The 20,510-nt window shown below is 37.4% G+C and overlaps 1 protein-coding gene and 1 long non-coding RNA gene across 5 annotated transcripts in view; one reads left to right on the forward strand and one right to left on the reverse strand.

Annotated features, from left to right (window-relative positions):
* Window positions 1–20,510, reverse strand: part of ank1a (ankyrin 1, erythrocytic a) — a 121,095-nt gene that overhangs the window by 42,444 nt on the left and 58,141 nt on the right. The window contains exon 2 of the mRNA XM_027016862.3: window positions 14,561–14,653. Within this exon, the coding sequence (XP_026872663.2) occupies window positions 14,561–14,653 (93 nt within the window). The remainder of the gene's footprint in view (window positions 1–14,560; window positions 14,654–20,510) is intronic.
* LOC145657629 (uncharacterized) lies at window positions 174–10,126 on the forward strand. Of its 4 annotated transcripts, none has more exons than XR_014123505.1 (4): window positions 174–451; window positions 7,128–7,243; window positions 8,728–8,827; window positions 9,041–10,126. It is a non-coding gene; the product is annotated as an uncharacterized LOC145657629 (long non-coding RNA). The 4 variants fall into 4 exon arrangements; XR_014123508.1 differs by lacking the exon at window positions 174–451 and having other exon boundaries at window positions 2,644–7,243; window positions 9,041–9,201; window positions 9,307–10,126; XR_014123506.1 differs by lacking the exon at window positions 174–451 and having other exon boundaries at window positions 2,644–7,243; window positions 8,995–10,126.

Here is a 20,510-nt window from a genome sequence, read left to right on the forward strand (position 1 = left end):
GCACTTGTAAGGGGGTGGGTGGGTGGGGTAAGGGGGCCAAAGGGTTTATCTTTAGTGGAATGCTGTCTGTATCACCACAGACACATTTTTCACCAAAATCATGATAATGAGAGTTCGTCCCTTCTCGTTCCCCTACTTCTTTTTTTTCAGTGTGCTTCTGTTGCCTGTTCCTTAATGTCTCGCAGATCGCCACACTCCCACTCTATGCATTTTGACAAGCAAAGTAGATACTCTGATTGCCATGGAAAAAGGAGCCTGTGGGAAAAAGAGAAAGTGTTTCGTGTGTGCGTGTGCGTGTGTGTGCATTTTCAGGGTTCTGTATGGTTTCAGTCTGCACTGGGACTTACAGTGACAAAGCTCCCAGCAGGGGGGTGCTGGGGGAGTCGGGGGGAACGTTTCAGCTGTACGAAGCTGGGGGACAATGGACCAGACGCGCATAGGGAGGGTGGACGTGAGTATGTGTGGGTGTGCAAGTGTGTATGTGTGTGTGGGTGTGTATGCACGCACAAGGGGGCCCAGCCTCTTTTAATAAAAGATCCGTCACTCCCCGGATGAAAAGGCCCCCTTGCTTTCTCTCTCCTGGCCAACTCTGGGAAAAGCACATCCCTGCCAAAGGCATGTGCCTAAATAAATGTGTTTTAGACAACAGGAGAAGGGAGATGGTGAGGACTGCAGCTCAGCACCACGAGAGTGTGGGAAGGCTAAAACTGTATCCATGAAGGAATCAAAGGGCAGAAGTTTCAGTAGGGGAATTTTCATAAGCCGTCACGAAGGTCACAGAGAGGCAGTAGGAAGCCAGTGGTGAAAAGATGGAAATCGCCATGGTGATTCCATTCATTTCCACTGTTGAGAATAGAACGCCAGTGCGAAGTCAGGAACTACCTCAAACACAAATCATAAATTTAAGCACTGAATTGTTTAGGAAAGTATGGATTAAGTCACTTTCATCTCAAATGTGTTATTGTTCTTCATTTATTTTACAAACATTTCCTATGCTTTAAATTGATATAGGGAATGAATGTGTAAGAATATAGTCATGGATAATAAGACGATGAACTCTTTTGAAATACGACTGAGAATGAGTCCAGTAATAGTGTCACATAATGGCTTTCCAAGATCTTCATTCTTCTGTCAGAAATATAGCCCAAAGGCTTCAAAATTCTAAATTGAGTGAGGATCAAAAATAACATCAGGTAATTGGCAAATGCTGTAGATGACCTAGCACTCCCCTGTGGCCTATCTTGGTAGTGCAGTATCAGTACCAGCACTACCATGGTGTAATCCATGTGAGGTCTGATGCAAATAACAATGCAAATAAACCAGCCTATTACTCTCTTGCTTATGCTCTCTTTTCCTCTAACAATGTAAATCATATAGAATTTTTTGACATGTTTAAATAATCTGAAAAATGATTGTGCCTTCTCTTTTAGGATGCCTTGAATGAAAGGAATATAATACGTCTGACAAATCTTTTCTTTACAATATAAGTTTTGAAATTACAGGGAGAGAAAGAGAATGAGAGATTAAAAAAAAGAAAAAGAGAAAGAGACAGAAATAGTGAGCGTGTGTGTGTGTGTGGGGGGGGGGGGTTGATTTAAAATTCAGACAGATTATAAGACGTATTTAAAATAAAGTTAAAGCATATTTACATGTGCATTGGATGACACATATAGAAGCCCTTTTTATACATAGCCTCTTATGCATGAGTAACTGGAAAATAATACGATTCTTAAAAAAAAATTCGGTTCAGTACTTAGTTGCAGATCCCCTGCCTGAAGTCTGCCATCTACAAACACCTTCTTGGTGATGCTCTGGTGGGCCTGCAAGGCAGCCATTCTCACTTCTTTTTTGTTTTAACTTATTTTTTACCTTTATCTTGTTTTTGGCAAGTTAAAGGTCAACATGCTTGTTTTCAACAAGTTAAAGGTCAAATGGCTGACTTTATACTTTTTGGCCCAAAACATTTCTATAATTGCTTTTGGGTCATTATTCTGAAGATTTTGAGTATTTTCTTGGATCTGAGCAAATACACTTCAGAAAACTGCTGCTGTCTCAAGTCTCATCATCAAGAGGGACAAGTGAGCTTAGCCATACACAGTCATGGCATGTTTCATAAATGAGGTAGTAGACTCTGGATCAGAAAAAAATTCTCAGAAAAATACTTTGATCTTCCATGGCTGGCAAAATTGTTTTTGCTTCTTTTGCTTCTTTGTAACATATCTTAGTTGATCTCTATGCTAGCTATGGCCCCGATCAATTCTGATTTTTTCTGCCTCACAACGGGCTGCTTTACTGGCACTGGAACTCTGAAATTGGGGTTGGTGACAGCAGAGGAAATAACTGGGACCAGTGGGCAAAAGTGGATGTCCATATTTGACAATTTGCCACCATAAAGCAAAAGTAATGTCTAGGCTGCATTTGCATGTCACACTTTTTAAACAGAAATTTTAAAGTTCGTTTTTATGAATGAGTTATTGACCTGTCAACAGGCAAGGACAGAGAAATGTTGGCTAAAATGTTAGCCAGTTAGGTTTTTTAATACAATAAGTGGCCCATTTATGTATAATTTGCCCCAGAATATCACTAAGGGCAAAACCTGCTCCTTAAAAATATTTCCTATCTTGGGGGGGGAGGGGCACACTGAGACACTGGCTTCATTTTAAATCCAGCATGCAGAACTAAGATTAGGGTTAGGATATGGTTAGCAAAAAAATCACCCAACATGGAGTTCCTCTTTTTCATAAGCTGCTGGTGATATATTGTGTTAGGGGTTTTCTTTCCATTCTCAACCTTCAAACATAGTTGTTGTTTGTTGAATGTCAAAAACAATTGGTTTTGCATAGTTCTAAAATAGGCTAAAATATACATAAAAAATTAACAAATTCATTTAACAAGTCCAAAATTCTTAACCACACAGTTTAATCTGATGCTTATTATCTTAGTTAATCAGACTTTATTGGCTACAGTTGCTATTTTGAGGGAGATTGTGCATTGTTCCTGTGAATGTATTTAAAATAGAAAGTTGGTAGCAAGCTAGCAGCACCATTGTAATGTAAGGTTAAAACTGAGAAGCAAAATTCGAACCAAGAAATAGTATTATGATGGGAAATACATTCAGAATGTTTTAATATATTGTATATATTATGGTATATTGCTCATGCAGACGAGCACACACTATACAAGGTGTGCAATTTTTTAGAGGCCTGAAATGCAAAATGCAGTAGATGGCAAAACACCTCATTAGAAGTTTCATTGTACATGTTTATGAAATGAAAGACTGCTTCAGAAGACATTAGCCAGTCTGCTTTCAGATATATGGACAAAGACAAAAACAATCAATATATCCAAGATTGATTTGTGTCATTTGTTGTTGAAACAATGATCAGGAACTGCTTCTGTTGATGGCCAGATAATGAAAGCTGACGTTGATATACAATACTTAAATGTTCAAACCTAAGATTGCACTGCAGCCATGATTGGCCATAGTAATGGCTTTCAGAAGAAACAAAAGAAAACTGCTTCCTGAGTAAATGAATACTTCCTGGTGAGTTCTTTGGTGGCAGAGGATCTCATCTAAGTCTTCACAAACAATGGCTGTCATTCTGAGTTTTTTCACACATAATTGATGTCAGGGTTTATCTAGAATAGTATTAAAAGCAAAGAAGACTTGGTGATCATGTGTATGAAATCAGCTAGTGGGCCTCAAATAGGAAAATCATTTCTGAATGTCTTGTTTCAGAATTTATCTCAAATGGACTACAATGGCCCAAGACCACATTAAGTGCTGATAATATCAGTGAAGAACAACACAGTATGTCTCTAAGTGAGCAGGAGAGTATCAAAACTGTACTATTGAGGAATAGAAAGATGCCTAGCCAGATGAATTCAGTTTTCTTTTGAATGATGCTGACAGAGAGACCAGAAGACTTGGTGTCATCCTGTTTTGCGTCAACAGTTTGTAGTCGTTATGTGGCTTTGTGATAGCATTAGGATCAATGACATCCACTGCAGAATGTCTGAATGCCATGGTTTTCTGAACATCTTTTCTACATGGCTACAATTGATCCTTCCAGCCTGATAGACACTTCCAGCATGATAATGATACTTTTCACTGAATGGTTCCAGGGACATCCCATACTTCATTAACCTACACAATATCAAAGTTTTATCTCTATCAAGCACCTTTAGGATGAGGTGGAAAGGCCAACAAAACAGTGCAGCAATTGCAAAAGTTACAACATGTTCAGCACCTTGTAGAACCTATGGCCTTGTGTTTTAAAGGCCAGAAGAGGTGCGACATGGTACCAGATAGGTATATCAAAAAATTAAAAGAAGTTGGAATATGCAGCATGACTGCTCCAAATTGGGAGTAAATCAACAATTGTTGCTCAGAATAAATTACATATTTTAGAATGGCCAACTCAGATTTCTGACCTCAATCGCACTGAAATGCAGTGGCGCAATCTGAAGCAGGCCATTCAAGCAAGACATCCCAAAATACACATAAACTGGAACAGTTTTATGTAGAGGAATGGGACAAAAATGTCCTAACTGATGTACAAGATTGATCAGAGGGTACAAATATCATTTTCTTGAGGTTGTCAATAAATAAGGTTTAGTTAGCTGTTAAATGAGTTCTCATACATTTTCCATTAGTAATTGTTATGCTTTAAGACACCTGCTTAACAGATATGCAACTGTAAAATGCTTAGTGTGTTTTTGATATACTATGTCACTGTAATTATGGATCATATTGAATATTTACCATATACTGCTAAATCATGTCAAGAAGCTGACAGTATGCTTTCACAGAGATTCTTGGTGAGGCATAGCATTTGTCCTTGACTGTTTCTCATTTTTCACTGTGCAGAGGAACATGCCCAGATGACTCACCTGCACCAGAGAGAGAGGGTGTAAAAAACAGGGGTCAGGATGGTTACTTTTAATAGTGATTTTTTTAAAGATCACTGATATCCTGCTGACAACTATGAACCCCAAAATGTAGTTAGAAGTTAAAGGTACTCTAAAAGGCCACTGACTATTGCATTTATTTCTTAAAACTATGTGACTTTGACTTATGTCCAAGTAGTTTTTCAGTTCTCTATGCATCAGATGTTTCAAAAACACTAAAATTAGTTTGATAAGATAAACAAAAATCTCCCATGTACAAAGAAAGTGCTGAGAGATTATTCTTTTGTTTGTAAACCAATGAAGTTCCATTGGACACCTATATAGCTTTTGTATTGTCCACCTGCACAGACTCAAAAGATACAGAAGAGAGGGAAGGTCCTCAGAAGTCAGAGTAGGCTTATAAATGTTGTTATGAGGTTACTGTCTCAGACAACAAAATTGCATAAGAAACATTAGAGTCAGTATTGTCCAGAACAGTGAAATTCTTAACCCTAAGCAATATACATTAAATAATTCTTCTCATATGAAGGACCTCATAATTCTATTTGAACTCTATTTGCTCCATCCAGTGGTTTGGCAAACACATTTATGATTATAATTCATCAATACTTGAAGTGCAAATGTATTATTGCATTTTTAATTTTATTTGTCATAATCATTATAATCCATTAGTCAAATTCATTAACTGCAATAATATGAACTCTTAGTATATACATTATGAGAATGTGTACAATCCTTGATGTTCAGTTGGACTATATGGTCCACATGCTAATTATTGATTTCAGATATTTCAGTATTGATAACGAGTGTATAAAATTAAGCACATAGCCATGCGATCTCCATAGACAAACATTGTCAGTAGAATGGGTCATACTGAAGAGCTCTGCAAATTTCAAAAGGATACTGATACGTTCATAGGATGCCACAAGTCAGTTGGTGAAATTGCAGCCCTACTAGATCTTCCCTAGTCAGCTGTAAGCACAATTATTGTGAAAAGGAAGCATCTAGGATCAACACCAGGTTAGCAGGTCACCAGGTCAACACCATGTCATGAAAAGGTAGACCATGCAAACTCATAGAGAAGAGTCACCAAGTGCTGAAAGACATAGTGCCTAAAAATCACCTCTCCTCTGGTACTTCACTCAGTACAGAGCTCTAAACCACTTCTGAAAGCAACATTAGCAGAAAAATGTTGTGTCTGGAGCTTCATGCTAAGTTTCCAAGACTTTATTGTTGCATAAAATACTAAGATTGCTAAGCACAATGCCAAGCATTGGTGGTGCAAATGACACCATCACTGTAGTCTGGAATAATGAATCTCACCTTGTTATGGACAAAACTGGGTTTGGCAGATGCCAAGAGAATGCATGCAGCCCTTTGCCCCTATTCCTAGTAAGCGCTAACTTCACTACAACTCCCAGAATTCTGAACATACACTGGTAGAACTCTCATCCAGTCACTGCACATTAACATGTTCCTCAGCACCAGACTATTGACTACACCTGTTTGATATTTCCACTGTTCATTTATACCTGCCTATTTGTTTCATTCACTGTTTTGCCACTGTTCCTTAGTGCATAGGGAGCATTACTTTCTATTGCTTGTTTATTCTGATGCTGCTTTGTTCCACTTATTGTCTCTGCCTTGGATTTGTCTGCCTGTTTTGATATACTGTTTTTTTATACTTGGGCAGTCCTTTTCTCTGTTTTTGATGCCCCCCTGGTTTGGTAATCTGTGTGTTCTGGCTTTTACCCTTGCTCATTTCATGATTACAATTCCAGATTGCACTACTGACAATAAAACTGTCACTACTTTTATCTGCAAGCTAGGTCTGTGTCATTATACAATCTTTCCCTCCCATGCAGACTTTGATTAAAGCATACGATTAAAGCCATCTTTAATTGGTTTAATTAAAGCCATCTCCACCATGGGGCAATCACTTGGACAACACGAGCAGTTACTTGAGGGGTTTGACATGCTAGCCAAACAGCAAGTTGAACAGCAAACACAGATGGCAGAGCTTGGGAATAGTATCAGAAAGCTCTCCTCTCAGCTACAAGCTATGGGCATGATTTCTCTTCATAACCCTGTCTACTACAACCTGCTACCCCTGTCTTTATCTACCCATCTTTTCCATAAAGTAAGCCAGATTAATATGACAGCTCATAAATACATTTTACCAATAGCATGCAAAAATTGCGTTTTTTATCTTTCAGCTAACAGATGAGGATCTTGACTGGACTACAGCAGTATGGAATAATATCCAGACATCTACATACAAGGACTTAATTCAAATTGGTATTTGTACATCCTTATGAAAGTAAGGCTTGTGGTGAGTTTCTTCCTCACCTTCGACATGGTACTTGCAATTACTCTATGAATACAGGCCTCCAGATCCAGTTTGCGTCTCCAACCTCATATTTCGAGTCAGGGTGGAACCATACCTGGTTAAAAACTGGAGGTCCCTGAGGAACACCTTCTACAATTTTTTTTAATTTGGCTGCTATTGATGGGGCTCCAGTTGGAGTTGGATCCATAAGTCTCCATACAAAATCAGACTAACAAGCAGTGCCGTTCACTCAGAACATATTTCACTTTTTGTAACAGAATCTTCTGAATTTCCAATCATATTGGGGTTGCCCCTAGCTCAAATGGCATGACCCCCAATAAATCATATGCTGGTCTCCTTAAAGTTTTAGGAAATTCTTTACTACAGTCTCTTCATGTCCCAGTCTCCTTATGTCTGCTCTACAGCTATAAAAAATCCAGCTAGTGGTCAGGACTGTCCAAACCGCAGGACAAGGCCACTCAACTTCCTCCTCATCTCCCATATGACTGTGCCACTGAGCTGTAAGAAGAGGCCACTACCTACAGCTCACATGTACCCACTCACACAGGAGGAGGAGCGAGCTTTGGAGACCTATTTAGATGACACTCTTAAACAGGGATTTATTCAGATGTCAACTACCCCTGTTGCTTCTAGCTTCTTTTTTTGTGAAAAAGGCTGGCAGTCTCTGTATATGTATCAACTATCGTAGCCTAAACCAGCTCACAAATATATACTTATTGTTTAGCCCTCATTCCAGTAGCTCTAGAACAATTGAAGGATGACCAGTATGTCACTAAACTAGATATCTTATGCAGATCAGATTAAGTGCCTATAATCTGATCTGCATAAAGGAAAGTGATGAGTGGAAAACAGCCTTTGTCATCACTACAGGGCAATATTAGTACTTCGTGCTCCTGTATCTGTGTTCCAGAAATTTATCAATGATGTTCTCCATGAGTTTACTTGGCATTTTGTTATTGCCTATAGTGATGATATTCTTATTAATTCCACTGACCTTAAATTTTATGTACAGCATGTCCGATCTGTGCTCAATCAACTCGTAGACCATTAACTATTTTTAAAAGGAGAAAAGTGTAAGTTCCACATCCAGCCCACCTGTTTTGTTGGGTATGTGATTAGTCAAAGTGGTGTTACTATGGCTGCTGAAAAACAGGCTTTACTTTAAAAAGCCAGTCCCCATTTCCATCAAGAAACTTCAAAGTTTTATTTATTTCGCCAATTTCTATAGTTGTTTCTTTAGGAACTTTAGCAGTATTGCTGCTCCCTTAAAAGCCCTTCTAATGAGGGCTACAACTAAACTCCCCTGCACCCCTGAAGCTGAAAATACCTTTACCACTGCACCTATTCTCAAACCCCCTGATCTCTCAGTCCCCTTTGCAGTCAAGGTGGATGTTGGCATTGAGGTGGTGGTGTCACAATGAATGAAGAATTCAAACATATATCCTATTGCCTTTGTTCTCTTCAAGTTCTCTTCACAATGTAATTAGAGGAGCGAGAACTCTTGGCGGAAAAACTGGCCTGGAGGAATGGAGACACTGGCTGGAGGGGGCTAACCACACTTTTTAGGTAATCACAGATCAATCATAAAAACCTCGAATAATGCATGAATATGTGAAATGCCTTAATCCCTGTCAGGCACGTTTGTCTCTTTTTTTCTCACATTTTACCTTTAATATTACTTACCGAATAGGATCCGTAACACAAAGGTAGATGTCCTGTCATGTATTTTCCAGGAGGAGGAGGAGAACCCTAGTAATCAAGACTATTCTCCCTGCCCAGGATTAGGTAGCATCTATTAGGTGGGACATTGATGAGGAGAGTGGTTGCTAACTGAAGCGGAGACAACAGCTGACTGCCAGGAGGGTAAGTTTTTAATACCAGCATCCTGCCAGGACTGACTAATGACCTGGGCACACTTGTCCCTTACTACGGGCCACCAGGTGAGACACCCACTCATCAACTCCTCTCATACTATTATAGGTGGGAATTACTCTCTAATAATATACACATGTGTTTCATCTTGTTCCATATGTTCACAATGTAAGACCTCCAAGACTCTTCCTGCTGGCAAACTCATGCCTCTCCTGGTAGCCAAATGACCCTGATGCATATAGTGGTGGATTTTCTTACTGACCTCCCTACCTCCCTTGCACACGTCACTGTTTACACAGTATCAGATTGTTTTTCATGTGGTGCAAGATTCATACATTTCCCTAGTCTTCCCACTCTTTTTCAAATGGCCAACCCTCTATTTTATTATGTATTCTGAGATTTTGGCATCCCAGGGGATATTTTCTCTGATGGAGGCCCACAATTCACATCTCAAGTATGGCCTGCCTTAAGTGATGTTGGAGTGAGTTTGGCCTCTAGCTATCATTTACAATCCAATGGCCAGTGTGAGAGAATGAATCAGGAGTTAAGCAAATTCCTACAGATTTTCTGTCTAAATAACCCTGCTGACTGCTACAGTGGCTTGAACACAACCCTGACCTCAACCCCAGGAACACCTTCCGTATAAATTGGAACATCATTGTGAGACATTTATTCTCATCCAACATCAGTGCCTGACCCCACAGATGTTCTTTTGACTGAATGACTGAAAGTCCCATAGAAACACTCCAAAACCTTGTGGAAATCCTTCCCAGAAGAGTGGAGGCTGTTTTAGCCACATTCAATATTAACACTAATCGACTTAAAAGGGTATGTCCAACAGGTGTGATAGTTATGTTTCCACATACATTTATTTTGTTTCCCTCAAGGGTTCATTATTATTTATAAAAATATGATATGGACAATATCTTCAAATTAAATTATAATTACGCAGAACATGTTTTTGATTAAATGTCCGAAGAGATATTTGATGTATTTTTACTGTATATATTGTAATTAAATTATTGTAATTAAATCGTGATTTTGTCTTATTATATGTGGACTGCTGCAGTGTGATTTACTTGCCTCAGTCAAGGAGCTATGGTTTATCTCCAAATACAAGAAGCTTGTATTCCAATCAGGACTAGACACAGAGCATCTTATTCCAGTGCTAGTCTCCATTTACTGGCTGCCAGTTAAGATCAGAAAGAATTTTAAATTGTTGGTGCTAACTTACCAAACTTCACAATGAGAATATATGTTTCAGTCATAGTTCCCAATTCATATAATGTGAAATTTCTTAACTAATCTTTAGACAGTTGTATGACATATTTTGAGATTTTACTTCAAAGGTACCTCAAAATTTACTTAGAAAAATTAATTGCAAAAATATATCCTAATGACAAAGCATTTTACACAATAAATAATTTACATGTTTTACTTACCTCATGTAGTTAATCAAAATATGCTTGGTGTCAGAGGTTTTCTTCTTATGTTTTGTACTGGATCTAAACTGCTGTTAAACTAAAATAATTTCTATTGATACATGCTTAAATCTTCATATACTTCATGTACGTATATTTTTTAAAATAAAAGATTTTGTAAAATAGCATACATTTTTTTTTGTTCAAAGTGGAAGTACCATATCATGTGGATAACCTCCGCCGTTCTGGTACAATTCCATCTTCAAACTTTAAGCTGAAGTGAAAGAGACCAAATTACGATTCAGGATATCCTACATGGTAACCTTATAACATTACATCATTAAGATATACAGAGATTTTATCTTTTCTTATCTAGAAAGGCATCCTGTGTCCTCCCCCACTCCGTGAAATCTGAGGGGAATTTCTTAAAAACTAGATACAGTCACAGTGTATTTAGAACAGATGGAATGTCCAAAGACTTCTATTACTTGCACATTTGTTAGATTATTTTTTAGTCTTAGTGTTAACTAAGTTTAATGGTTTAACCTTTAGAGGCACCACAGTTACATTAAATCCATTTTAATTTAAAACAAAAATATTAAGTCATATCTCTATCATGCGTAAAACAACCTTTTTTGGTTTTGGCTGATTTTTTCTTCTTTGAGCCATGGATTTTTCATTATTCAGTTGGCTTGCTGTTCTTTTATTTCTATTTAAAGTTTGTAAGATATAAAGATTTATCTGCTAACCCCATGCATAAACATGCACTTAACCTGCTGGTATTTGTCTGACCCTTCTTTCTTTCACTTCTTCATTTGCCTATAAGAACCAATATATTTTGAAGTTTATAGTTAAAACCAGTTACAGGTATAGGCCAAAAACAAGTTACATTTCATATTGATGGAGCTCATCTATATAACTGCTTTATCTCTTTCATGCTTCCTACTATAGAAACTCATTGAATATGATACACACTGGCACTTCTAGAATCAAACTGGGTATAGTTTTTATTCTCATTCATTATTCTTTTATTTTGCTAATTTTCTTATAGTGTTAAGATATAAAAACCCAACTGCTCACTCCATGCACATAACTGCAATTCATACTGATTCCACACATCTAACCTATAGCTTCCTCGCCTCCCTATATCCTCCCTTAAAAATCCATTATTTTCATATTCCTTTAGGTTTTAAAATCAGGGCCATTAAACTTGTAGTAATGATTCCACTACTGACCAAAATGCAAAATTTAATTCCATACAAAAAATGCTTGTTTATCTAATTGTCTTTGGCAAGTCAATATAAAGTGTTTAACAAGTTTAGATTTGTGATTTATTGCAATGTATTCTGTGTGAGGTTTGATGTGATTATCAAATTAACTTTACTTAAAGTGTAAGCTTCATGGTTTATGATCATATCCAGGGCCGAACATCTGGGATACAAGTCCTTAGAAAAATACCTTGTCAAGAAATGAAATACACAAACATCCTTGTTTCCTCTGTATTTTCTAGATGTTTCAGTAATTATTATTACTATACACACTAAGATGTAAACACAGCCTGTGAAATGCTTAATAAGATGTACTATATGGAGTGAATACATTGTTTGGTGGGTCTCAGGTAGGTCATTTTTAATCCTACAATAATCACAGATTAATCTTATTGATTCTTTGGACCTATGTATACTACATATGTCTGGATTTCTAGAAACTGGAAGAAACATTTGATACCTGATCCCTTATGCCTTAAACAAACAACCAACCCATGACATTTTATCATGTTACTAAATTATCTACTCTAATAAAACAAGAGGAACAAGTTTATGTCCAGTCCCAATGCTTTTTTATTTTTTATCACTAGCTTTGCTAAGAAATTGAGTGCCACATCACTGACTAGAAGTTGTTCACATTGGTTTACGCATTGCTGTAATGTTAGAAAGAAAGAGGAACCCAGCTATTCTACCTACCTGCAAATGGTATGACCAACTGTACTCTTGCAGATTGCTGATCATGCTGGCAAGTGAATCCACTGGGAATTGAATCCAAGTAACAGTTTCTTTCCGTTACATTTCAGCTAAATATGCCAAAAGATTAGATTATACCACCACATTTACAACATTACCATTAAACACTGAACTATTGACTATTACTACATATTGAGTAAAGGTGTCTCATAATAAATCAATATTTTGTACCTATATAGTATAAACAAAGAATCAATATGTATAGAATAATTCCCTCATATAAATGTACTGTTACACATTTTACTTGGCACATTATGCTGTTATTAGTTACATAATTGCACTTTGCGTTTATAGTAGTGTCATGCAAAAATTTTACCTAAGAGTTTAATAAAATTGAGAGTAAATTTGTGCAACTTAAGTAATATATATATATATATATATATATATATATATATATATATATATATATATATATATATATATATATATTTATTTATTTTTTAAATTGCTTAGTAAACAATTTGTCAGTAAATTAATTATTGTATTTAAAGGCATTTCAAGAGTGTTCCTTAAGAGCAGATAAACCTATTGCAGACTGACACCAATTATCAGTTAAAATGAGTGCACACATCACACAAAAACTCTTTAAAAGATTAAAATTTTGTAATGTATATACAATAGAATTTAAGTGTAAACTCTAAATTCCAAGATACAACAATACTAACATATCAGTCTTTAACTGAGGATAGTGTTTGTTTCAACCAAAATGCCTGGATAGGAGAATCAGTTGCCAGAAAACCTATGACAATCTCCAATTAGCACTTACAATGGAAACAAAAGGTGAAGGAGCCAGATGCATTAGGTCATGAAAAAAAAAATTGTGGTGTTTAATTCTTTTGTTTTTGTTGTAACATTGTAATAGATTCTGACAGGATTTGTGGCTTCATGAACCGGGTATGCTTCTCATAATCTCTCATGTTCAAAAGATGACCTGCAGTTTTAGCTAAAAAATCCCACACTGTATACACATCATCATAGGTAAATTCTACACTTACCACAGTTGTTGACAGACACAACACTACAAATCCAAATACAAAATGAAGACTAAATATCAACACCAAAATACACAAGACAGACAAAACACACACACACACACACACACACACACTCAAATATGATATGAAAACAAAACAAAAAAATCACAAACACAATGAAACACCGGTAAAGAACATCACAACACAAGAAACTGAACCTCACTCACCACTAAAGATTCAGCTTTCTCTAGGCACAAAACACAACATGAAATAATATAGATAGTGTAAAAACCACTATCCATGTGAGTGCATGCATTGGTGTTTAGAATCAAATGTACTCACCCAAAACATTATGCAAGCAATGCATTGCAATGTATTAGCACATTTGATACATGAAGAACCCACAGGAAAAATAGGTGAATGTGTACAGTAACCCTTAATCTAATAACTAACAACTTTTGTTCTTATTATTTATGGCATGTATTCAATGAAAGTTTGATTTATGCTAAAGATAATTATAGTATTTTGCCTGTGGACTCTTTTTAGGCTGTGTGAGTGCACTTTTTTAAACCTGGAGTAAAAAAGAATATCACGAAAACCAAAACTGAAATCTCAACAAAATCAGAAATTTGTTACAAAATACAACTAGGTGAAACTGACAAAATGACAAGAAATTAAAGTATCTGCTTTGAAACCACAACCACATCCATAGTTAGGAAAAAAGCCAGCCTGATAGCACAACAGCAACACGGAAAAACTACAACTATGTACAGAAACTGTACGTGAAGCAACGAAAAAGTGAAGATGAAATATAAAAAACCCACAGCAAAACTCTAGTAAACGACAAAAGCGTATCTAGTGACAGATACATAATGGGCACAAATATAGATAGATATATATATATATATATATAAATAGAGAGAGAGAGAGAGAGAGAGAGAGAGAGAGAGAGAGAGAGAGAGAAATACATAAAGAAGAAGGAAAAAAAATATACGTGTTGCAGATATTTACTGTTTCATCAAAGTGCCACACTCCCTGGCCATCCGGCGGCTCAGAGTTGACACTATTGTCCTGTTCGATTAGCCAGCGGTGAACAGCGTGGGCCTGAAAGGACACACGACATAAAAACAGGACGGCCATTAAATCCTTACCAGGTTAGATGGACAAATGAGAGGGAGAAGAGACAGAGGGCCTGCCTGAAATATTAAAAATTAGCTTCCTGGCTTCCTTCCTATACTTTTATTTTTGAAATGATCAGAAGTTTCTGGAGTGTTTTTGTAGTTGCTTCAGCCACCCAGTCTGTGAGAAAGGCTGGGTTACTGCATTTTCTTCCCAGTAATTTATGATACTTTTGAATGTGTCATACACTAAATATATATGACTGCAAATAACGTTTTGGCTTATTAAGACGATCTCACAAAGAATTAGCAGGAATTTTAATGAGCATGGGCGATTTAACAGGTTTCAAATGAACCAGTTGAAAAAAACACCACAACAGTTAAACCCGCCCACTAGCACTAACCTTAAATGCTTGAAAATTCCTATTAATTTTGAGTTGTGAGACTTTATTCAATTTGTACAGAGGAAGAAAGTGTGGAACCTACTCTTTAGTCTTCAGTTATGCCAAGAAACAGAAAGAAGAGAATAGAGAAAAAGGGCAGAGAAGCCTAAATAAGGAAAACAGGTTCACAGTGAAATGAAAAGAGAAGAAAAGCAGAGGAAAGGAACAATTCATCCCATCAAATTTCCAATCAGCTTTCTTGCGCTTCTTGCTGCAATGGAGATGAAAGGTTAGTTTTTAGGTGGGTCACAGCAACAAGATTTTGACATCATACACCACCCACCGGTAAGGGTATAAACACATTGCTTGAGACTAATGTGATCTTCAGACTAATGTGATCAATACAAATCCCAGACTATTGTTTCATAAAGACTGGGCCAGACAGTAGCTTACGCATCATGTCACACAGTATTAATAATGTATGTCTCCAATAAAATGGTTTTGAGTCACATAAATGCAAATATTAAAATCTTCCTTGAAAATCACATGCACATGCATGCACCCTCACACACGTATACACACACACAGACACACACACACACACACACTCAGCACAAACAAACCCAACTATTTACTGTAATTAGTCAAACATACCCTGAAAAGCATAAAATATCCTCCCAAACGTCTCCCGTGTGTGTGTGTGTGTGTGTGTGTGTGTGTGTGTATATGTTCGTCAGTATGGCCACGCCCTCCCTGTGTTTCACACCTGCTCCTCGTTGTGTGTCTTTAGTCTGCGTGTATAAAAGTCTATCGTTTACGTGTTACTGTTGTTGGTGTTTAACCCCAATAGCCTGCATGCTACATATTCCTTGTTGTATGTATAAATAAGCGAATGTTTCAGTTTTGTGTGGCTCGTACCCGCATTCTGCTCAGCCTCCTTGTTACACTGTGCTTTTCATGGTCACTGCTATGACCTACCATTAAAGAATAATAACTTCTCATCTATTCATTTTATTGCTGTTCACAAAAGGTAATTTTCTAGCTTACTCCAGGAAGCAAGTACTGTACCAAAAGAATCCCCACGTGAACAACTCCCAAATGCCATCAAGGATCCTTGCCAAAAAGTGGTTTAAATGTATCATTCAGTATGACTCAACTACTGCTGGCACAACTGTTAATGTCATTACAGAGGGACAGATTTTCTGATTATGCTGCAGCCTGTACGTGCAAAGAAAAAAGACAACAATGGTCAAACAGGATAACAGGACAGCTGCTCTTTTCGTTGCACACAGTAACAGAAATGCCTGGATGCACAGAAACATCCAAAGTAAGAGGAGACAGGGTAGGTTGGGGCAGTTTGCACCCTGCTGCGGTGTTGGGAATGATATGCAAAACATGTCAGATTTTGAATGTAACTGGATTAGAGATTAGCCAGACAGAAACTCCGGGTGAGGGAAGCAGGGGGTGGGGTGCAGACAACAGGCAGGTGTTCATCCAATGAAGGAAATAAAGCCTTTTTTGGGGGGAGGGAGTAAAATGTGTATAAGAACAGTAAAATGGGCAACCAGTCTACAGTAGGGGTTCGATATGCAAGGCTGGATCCGCTACGTAAGAGTTTGAATAGACTGAAAAATTGTACCTTAGAAAAATACCTCTTTCCTTTAATTACTCTTGGCAACTTAATCATCAGTCTTGTCAAGGAGTCTTTAGCACTGGTTTTCTAATACTGATAACCCCAACAAAAGTGTTAACATGAAAGCACCATATTTTTCCCCTTCCCTTTCTTTTCTCCAGCATCCCATGAGAGGGTTGCTGCTCCACTTTGGCAATGGTCAGGCAGTAGTGTTGCAATGCTGCCTGCTGGACGAAGGGACAATTAAGAGATTATACATTTGCAGCAGTCCTATACTTAGGACTCATCTTCAACACCACAGTTGTCCAATAGATAATTCATTATATTTGACATTATAACTTGTTATATTATAAATATTGTTCAACTAATACTGATTTTGTCTATATGGAAAAACAACACAAGGCTTATTTTTCATGCTGATTTAACTGCATAGTTTTAGTGTTTGCCATGCATACATGTCCATGAAATGCTTTATACTTTTAATTTCAAACAAGGACATTTAGTAGCCAGAAAGAATTATGTAAATATTGTTTTAGAGTGCTACTTTAGAGGACACGTGGGCACTGTACAGCCTAAGATAGTAAGAAAGCTATCACTTTTCAGCATTCATCTAAAGATTAATCTTAAACTAATCTAAGTGGGAAAAAGTGACTCTGCCATATATTAGTGGTTCGGTATTGCCACATCAGCCATTTTTCCCATTCATTCATTCATTCGCTAGTTGTCAGATTGCTAGTGATAAAGACCAACTTAGAAACCCATGTCTGCTTGCTACAATAAATATCCATTTTGCAAAATTGCCATAGATATCAGATGCCTCATATATCTCATATATCAGATGATCTTCATGGAAGCTGAAAATGAGTGAAGTAGACTTTTTACTGTTTTCGAATTTGGGGCTAAGCGGAAGAGAGTGCTAAAAATCTTTGTCTAGACTACAATGACTCATTTTCCAAAATTATTTCATGAGGCCTTTAAGGAAAGAGAAACAGAGTCAGCAGCACCTGCTTGCACAAAGGACAATGGCAGTAATGCTCTTGCATAACCCTGACCTGCAAAGCCTGGCTCAGGCATAACCCTGACCTGTAAAGCCTGGCTCAGGCATAACCATGACCTGTAAAGCCTGGCTCAGGCATAACCCTGGCCTGAAACCAGGACTCTCTATTTTGCATGCTTTGGAAAACAGAGGTCTGTTTATTCAAAATGTAAAAAATTATATGAACATTTTTTTATAATACACATAGTCCAATAGTATCTGGGGAAATGATTATTAATTATTAATAAAAAATTAAATATTAACAATATCTGTTGATTTTAATAAATAACTTAATACATGTATAAATAATTAATAAATCATGAATAAACATATTTATTAATATTTAGTAACTTGGAAAGTTATCTGTGTAGCCAAGTATAATAATCTAATGATAACATATAGCACATCTTTGATTGATTCACTTTTAACTGTGAGCCTAGAGAAGCTCTCTCATGACATTCTCATGACAATCTCATGACATTCAGTCCTTGCTAAATTCAGAATCACCAACTGCTTTTGCTTGTGGACACATCTTTCTATACTACCAGTTAAAGTTACACTCAATTAGGATGAAGATCATCAGGCTTTTACGTAAATTTACATAAATTGGCTCAGAATCTAGCACAGATTTCCTCAGTTACACTAAAGTAAAAATGTAAACAAACATTCACCTGACCACTGAATTTTTTGTGCAGATGATTAATTTCAATGTTTACTAGTACTGTAGTGCTTGGCTGAATATGTGCATATCCCTTACACTAGCAGTTAGAGCTCCTTTTCCTCTTATACTTAAAGGGGGCAAAGAAAGTAAATTCTCAAGGTGGCACTGTCAGTCACTTGCATTAGAGTTAGAAGACCGTACACTATCCTCTTTGTTACGCATGGTAATTTAGGAAATTCGCAGTGTGCCACTATGTCCTTTCCTCTGATTACAGAATAGTAGTGCTGTGTCCTCAATTTGTTTGTTTGCACTTTTGTACCGTAAAGCATGGGTAGTTGCAAGGGGTGAGGCAGGGCACAGGATGCAGGGCATAGGACAGAAGTCACAGGACGAAGGAAAGGACGCAGGACACAGGGCACAGGACGCAAGGCATCGGCATTAATAACAACATGATTCTTCTATTCATGTCATCTGACTACATGACCAGAATCAAGCAGGTCAATTTAGTTTGTGACATTATGGAAGATTACTCGATTAGAAACTTCATAATTCAATCACAGTTCAGTAATTAAATGGCTTGTACAATATTGTGTCCAGTTACTCTTTATTATGTACACACACACACACACACACACACACACACACACACACACACACACACACACACACACACACACACACACACAGAGAGAACAAGTTTCAGATGGTATAGCCACTTATAGCCATCCCTGACTGCACAGAACTAATTACCTTTTATCTTACAATATATTACAATAAAATAAACGTAATTGAACATTTGTTGTTGAAATGTTTATAGGCAAACTTATACTATTACTGAATAAAACAAATAATAACAAAAGAAAAAATCAGTTGCACAATCACATTATTATGCATTTGTGGCAGATATACTCCTACAGATATTTTTGTGACCATTGGTGCAGACAGTAACCTGGCCACAAGAAGCTGTAAACAGCTGTAAACTGTAAACAGCAGTTGGGTTAGGATGAATGCATTATCAATCAGTGCGGTTAGCTGTGATGCAGAAAATTCCAATCAAATGAACTCCTCTCTTAAGAACCGAGTAAACCTTGGTGGCTCAGTGCAGCAACATTTTTGCATTGGCAGGGTCTTTGGAGGAAAGCCAGAATTACAGCAAATATATACTGTACATGCTCTCCATGTTGCCACCTTTGGGCATATTTTATTACACCTACAGCTAGGGGGATAAAATAGATTTCACATGGATATTTACATCTTACTGACATCTTACAACTGATAATAAAGCTTTTATATTTTTTTATATTGTAAGTGTTCATTCCCATGTGCAATGACTAAGAAGGAGCTAGGATACTAAATTTGCACTAAATTTGGTGAGCAAATTTCACATAAAAAAAAAAAAGATTCTTGTAACGGTGAGCAGTAAGGAGGTGGACACGTGCAGAGAAAAGCGAGCTTTATTAGGGTCAAATCCAAAGTCCAAGGTCATTAGGGTAGTCCAGGGTCAATTTACCAACACGAAGAGTACGAGGATACATGTCAAGACCAAGAGCTAGGGTACACGAACAACTAAACACAAACAGTGGCTAGAATGAAACACATGGAGGCTTGAGTAAATGAAGGCAAGAATTAACATACAGGTAAAAAAACAAATAAAATACTTACATACATTCAGATACAGACTTTCAGATATTCAGACATTCAATGAACAGCAGAGATGCAGGGAACCAGACAGGGTTTAAAATGTATGAACGAATTAACTCAAAACCAGACACAGGTGAAAGTAAAAATGGGTGTGGAAAACAGACGTGAGGGCGGAGAAAATGAAACCAAGGAACGGAACAACTAGGAAGTAAAGGAAAACTCACAACAGGGAAACCACTGAAGCAGGGATGCCAGGAGGGTGACCGTTCATGACAGAACCCCCCGACTAAAGCACGCAACACCGGGGCGTGCAAAGACCAGAACACCTAAGGCAAAAACAGGACTAGGACGAGACACCGGCAAGCAGGACGGGCAAGAGGCGGAGCAGGGAGAGGACCCAGACAAGACACAAGAACAGACAGAAACTGCAGACTCAACAGGAGCAGACAAGGGAACGGATACAGAAACTGGGGGAACAGGAGCTGACAG

The sequence above is a fragment of the Electrophorus electricus genome, chromosome 1, assembly GCF_041902795.1.
Source record: "Electrophorus electricus isolate QZ-2024a chromosome 1, ASM4190279v1, whole genome shotgun sequence".
NCBI lineage: Eukaryota > Metazoa > Chordata > Actinopteri > Gymnotiformes > Gymnotidae > Electrophorus > Electrophorus electricus.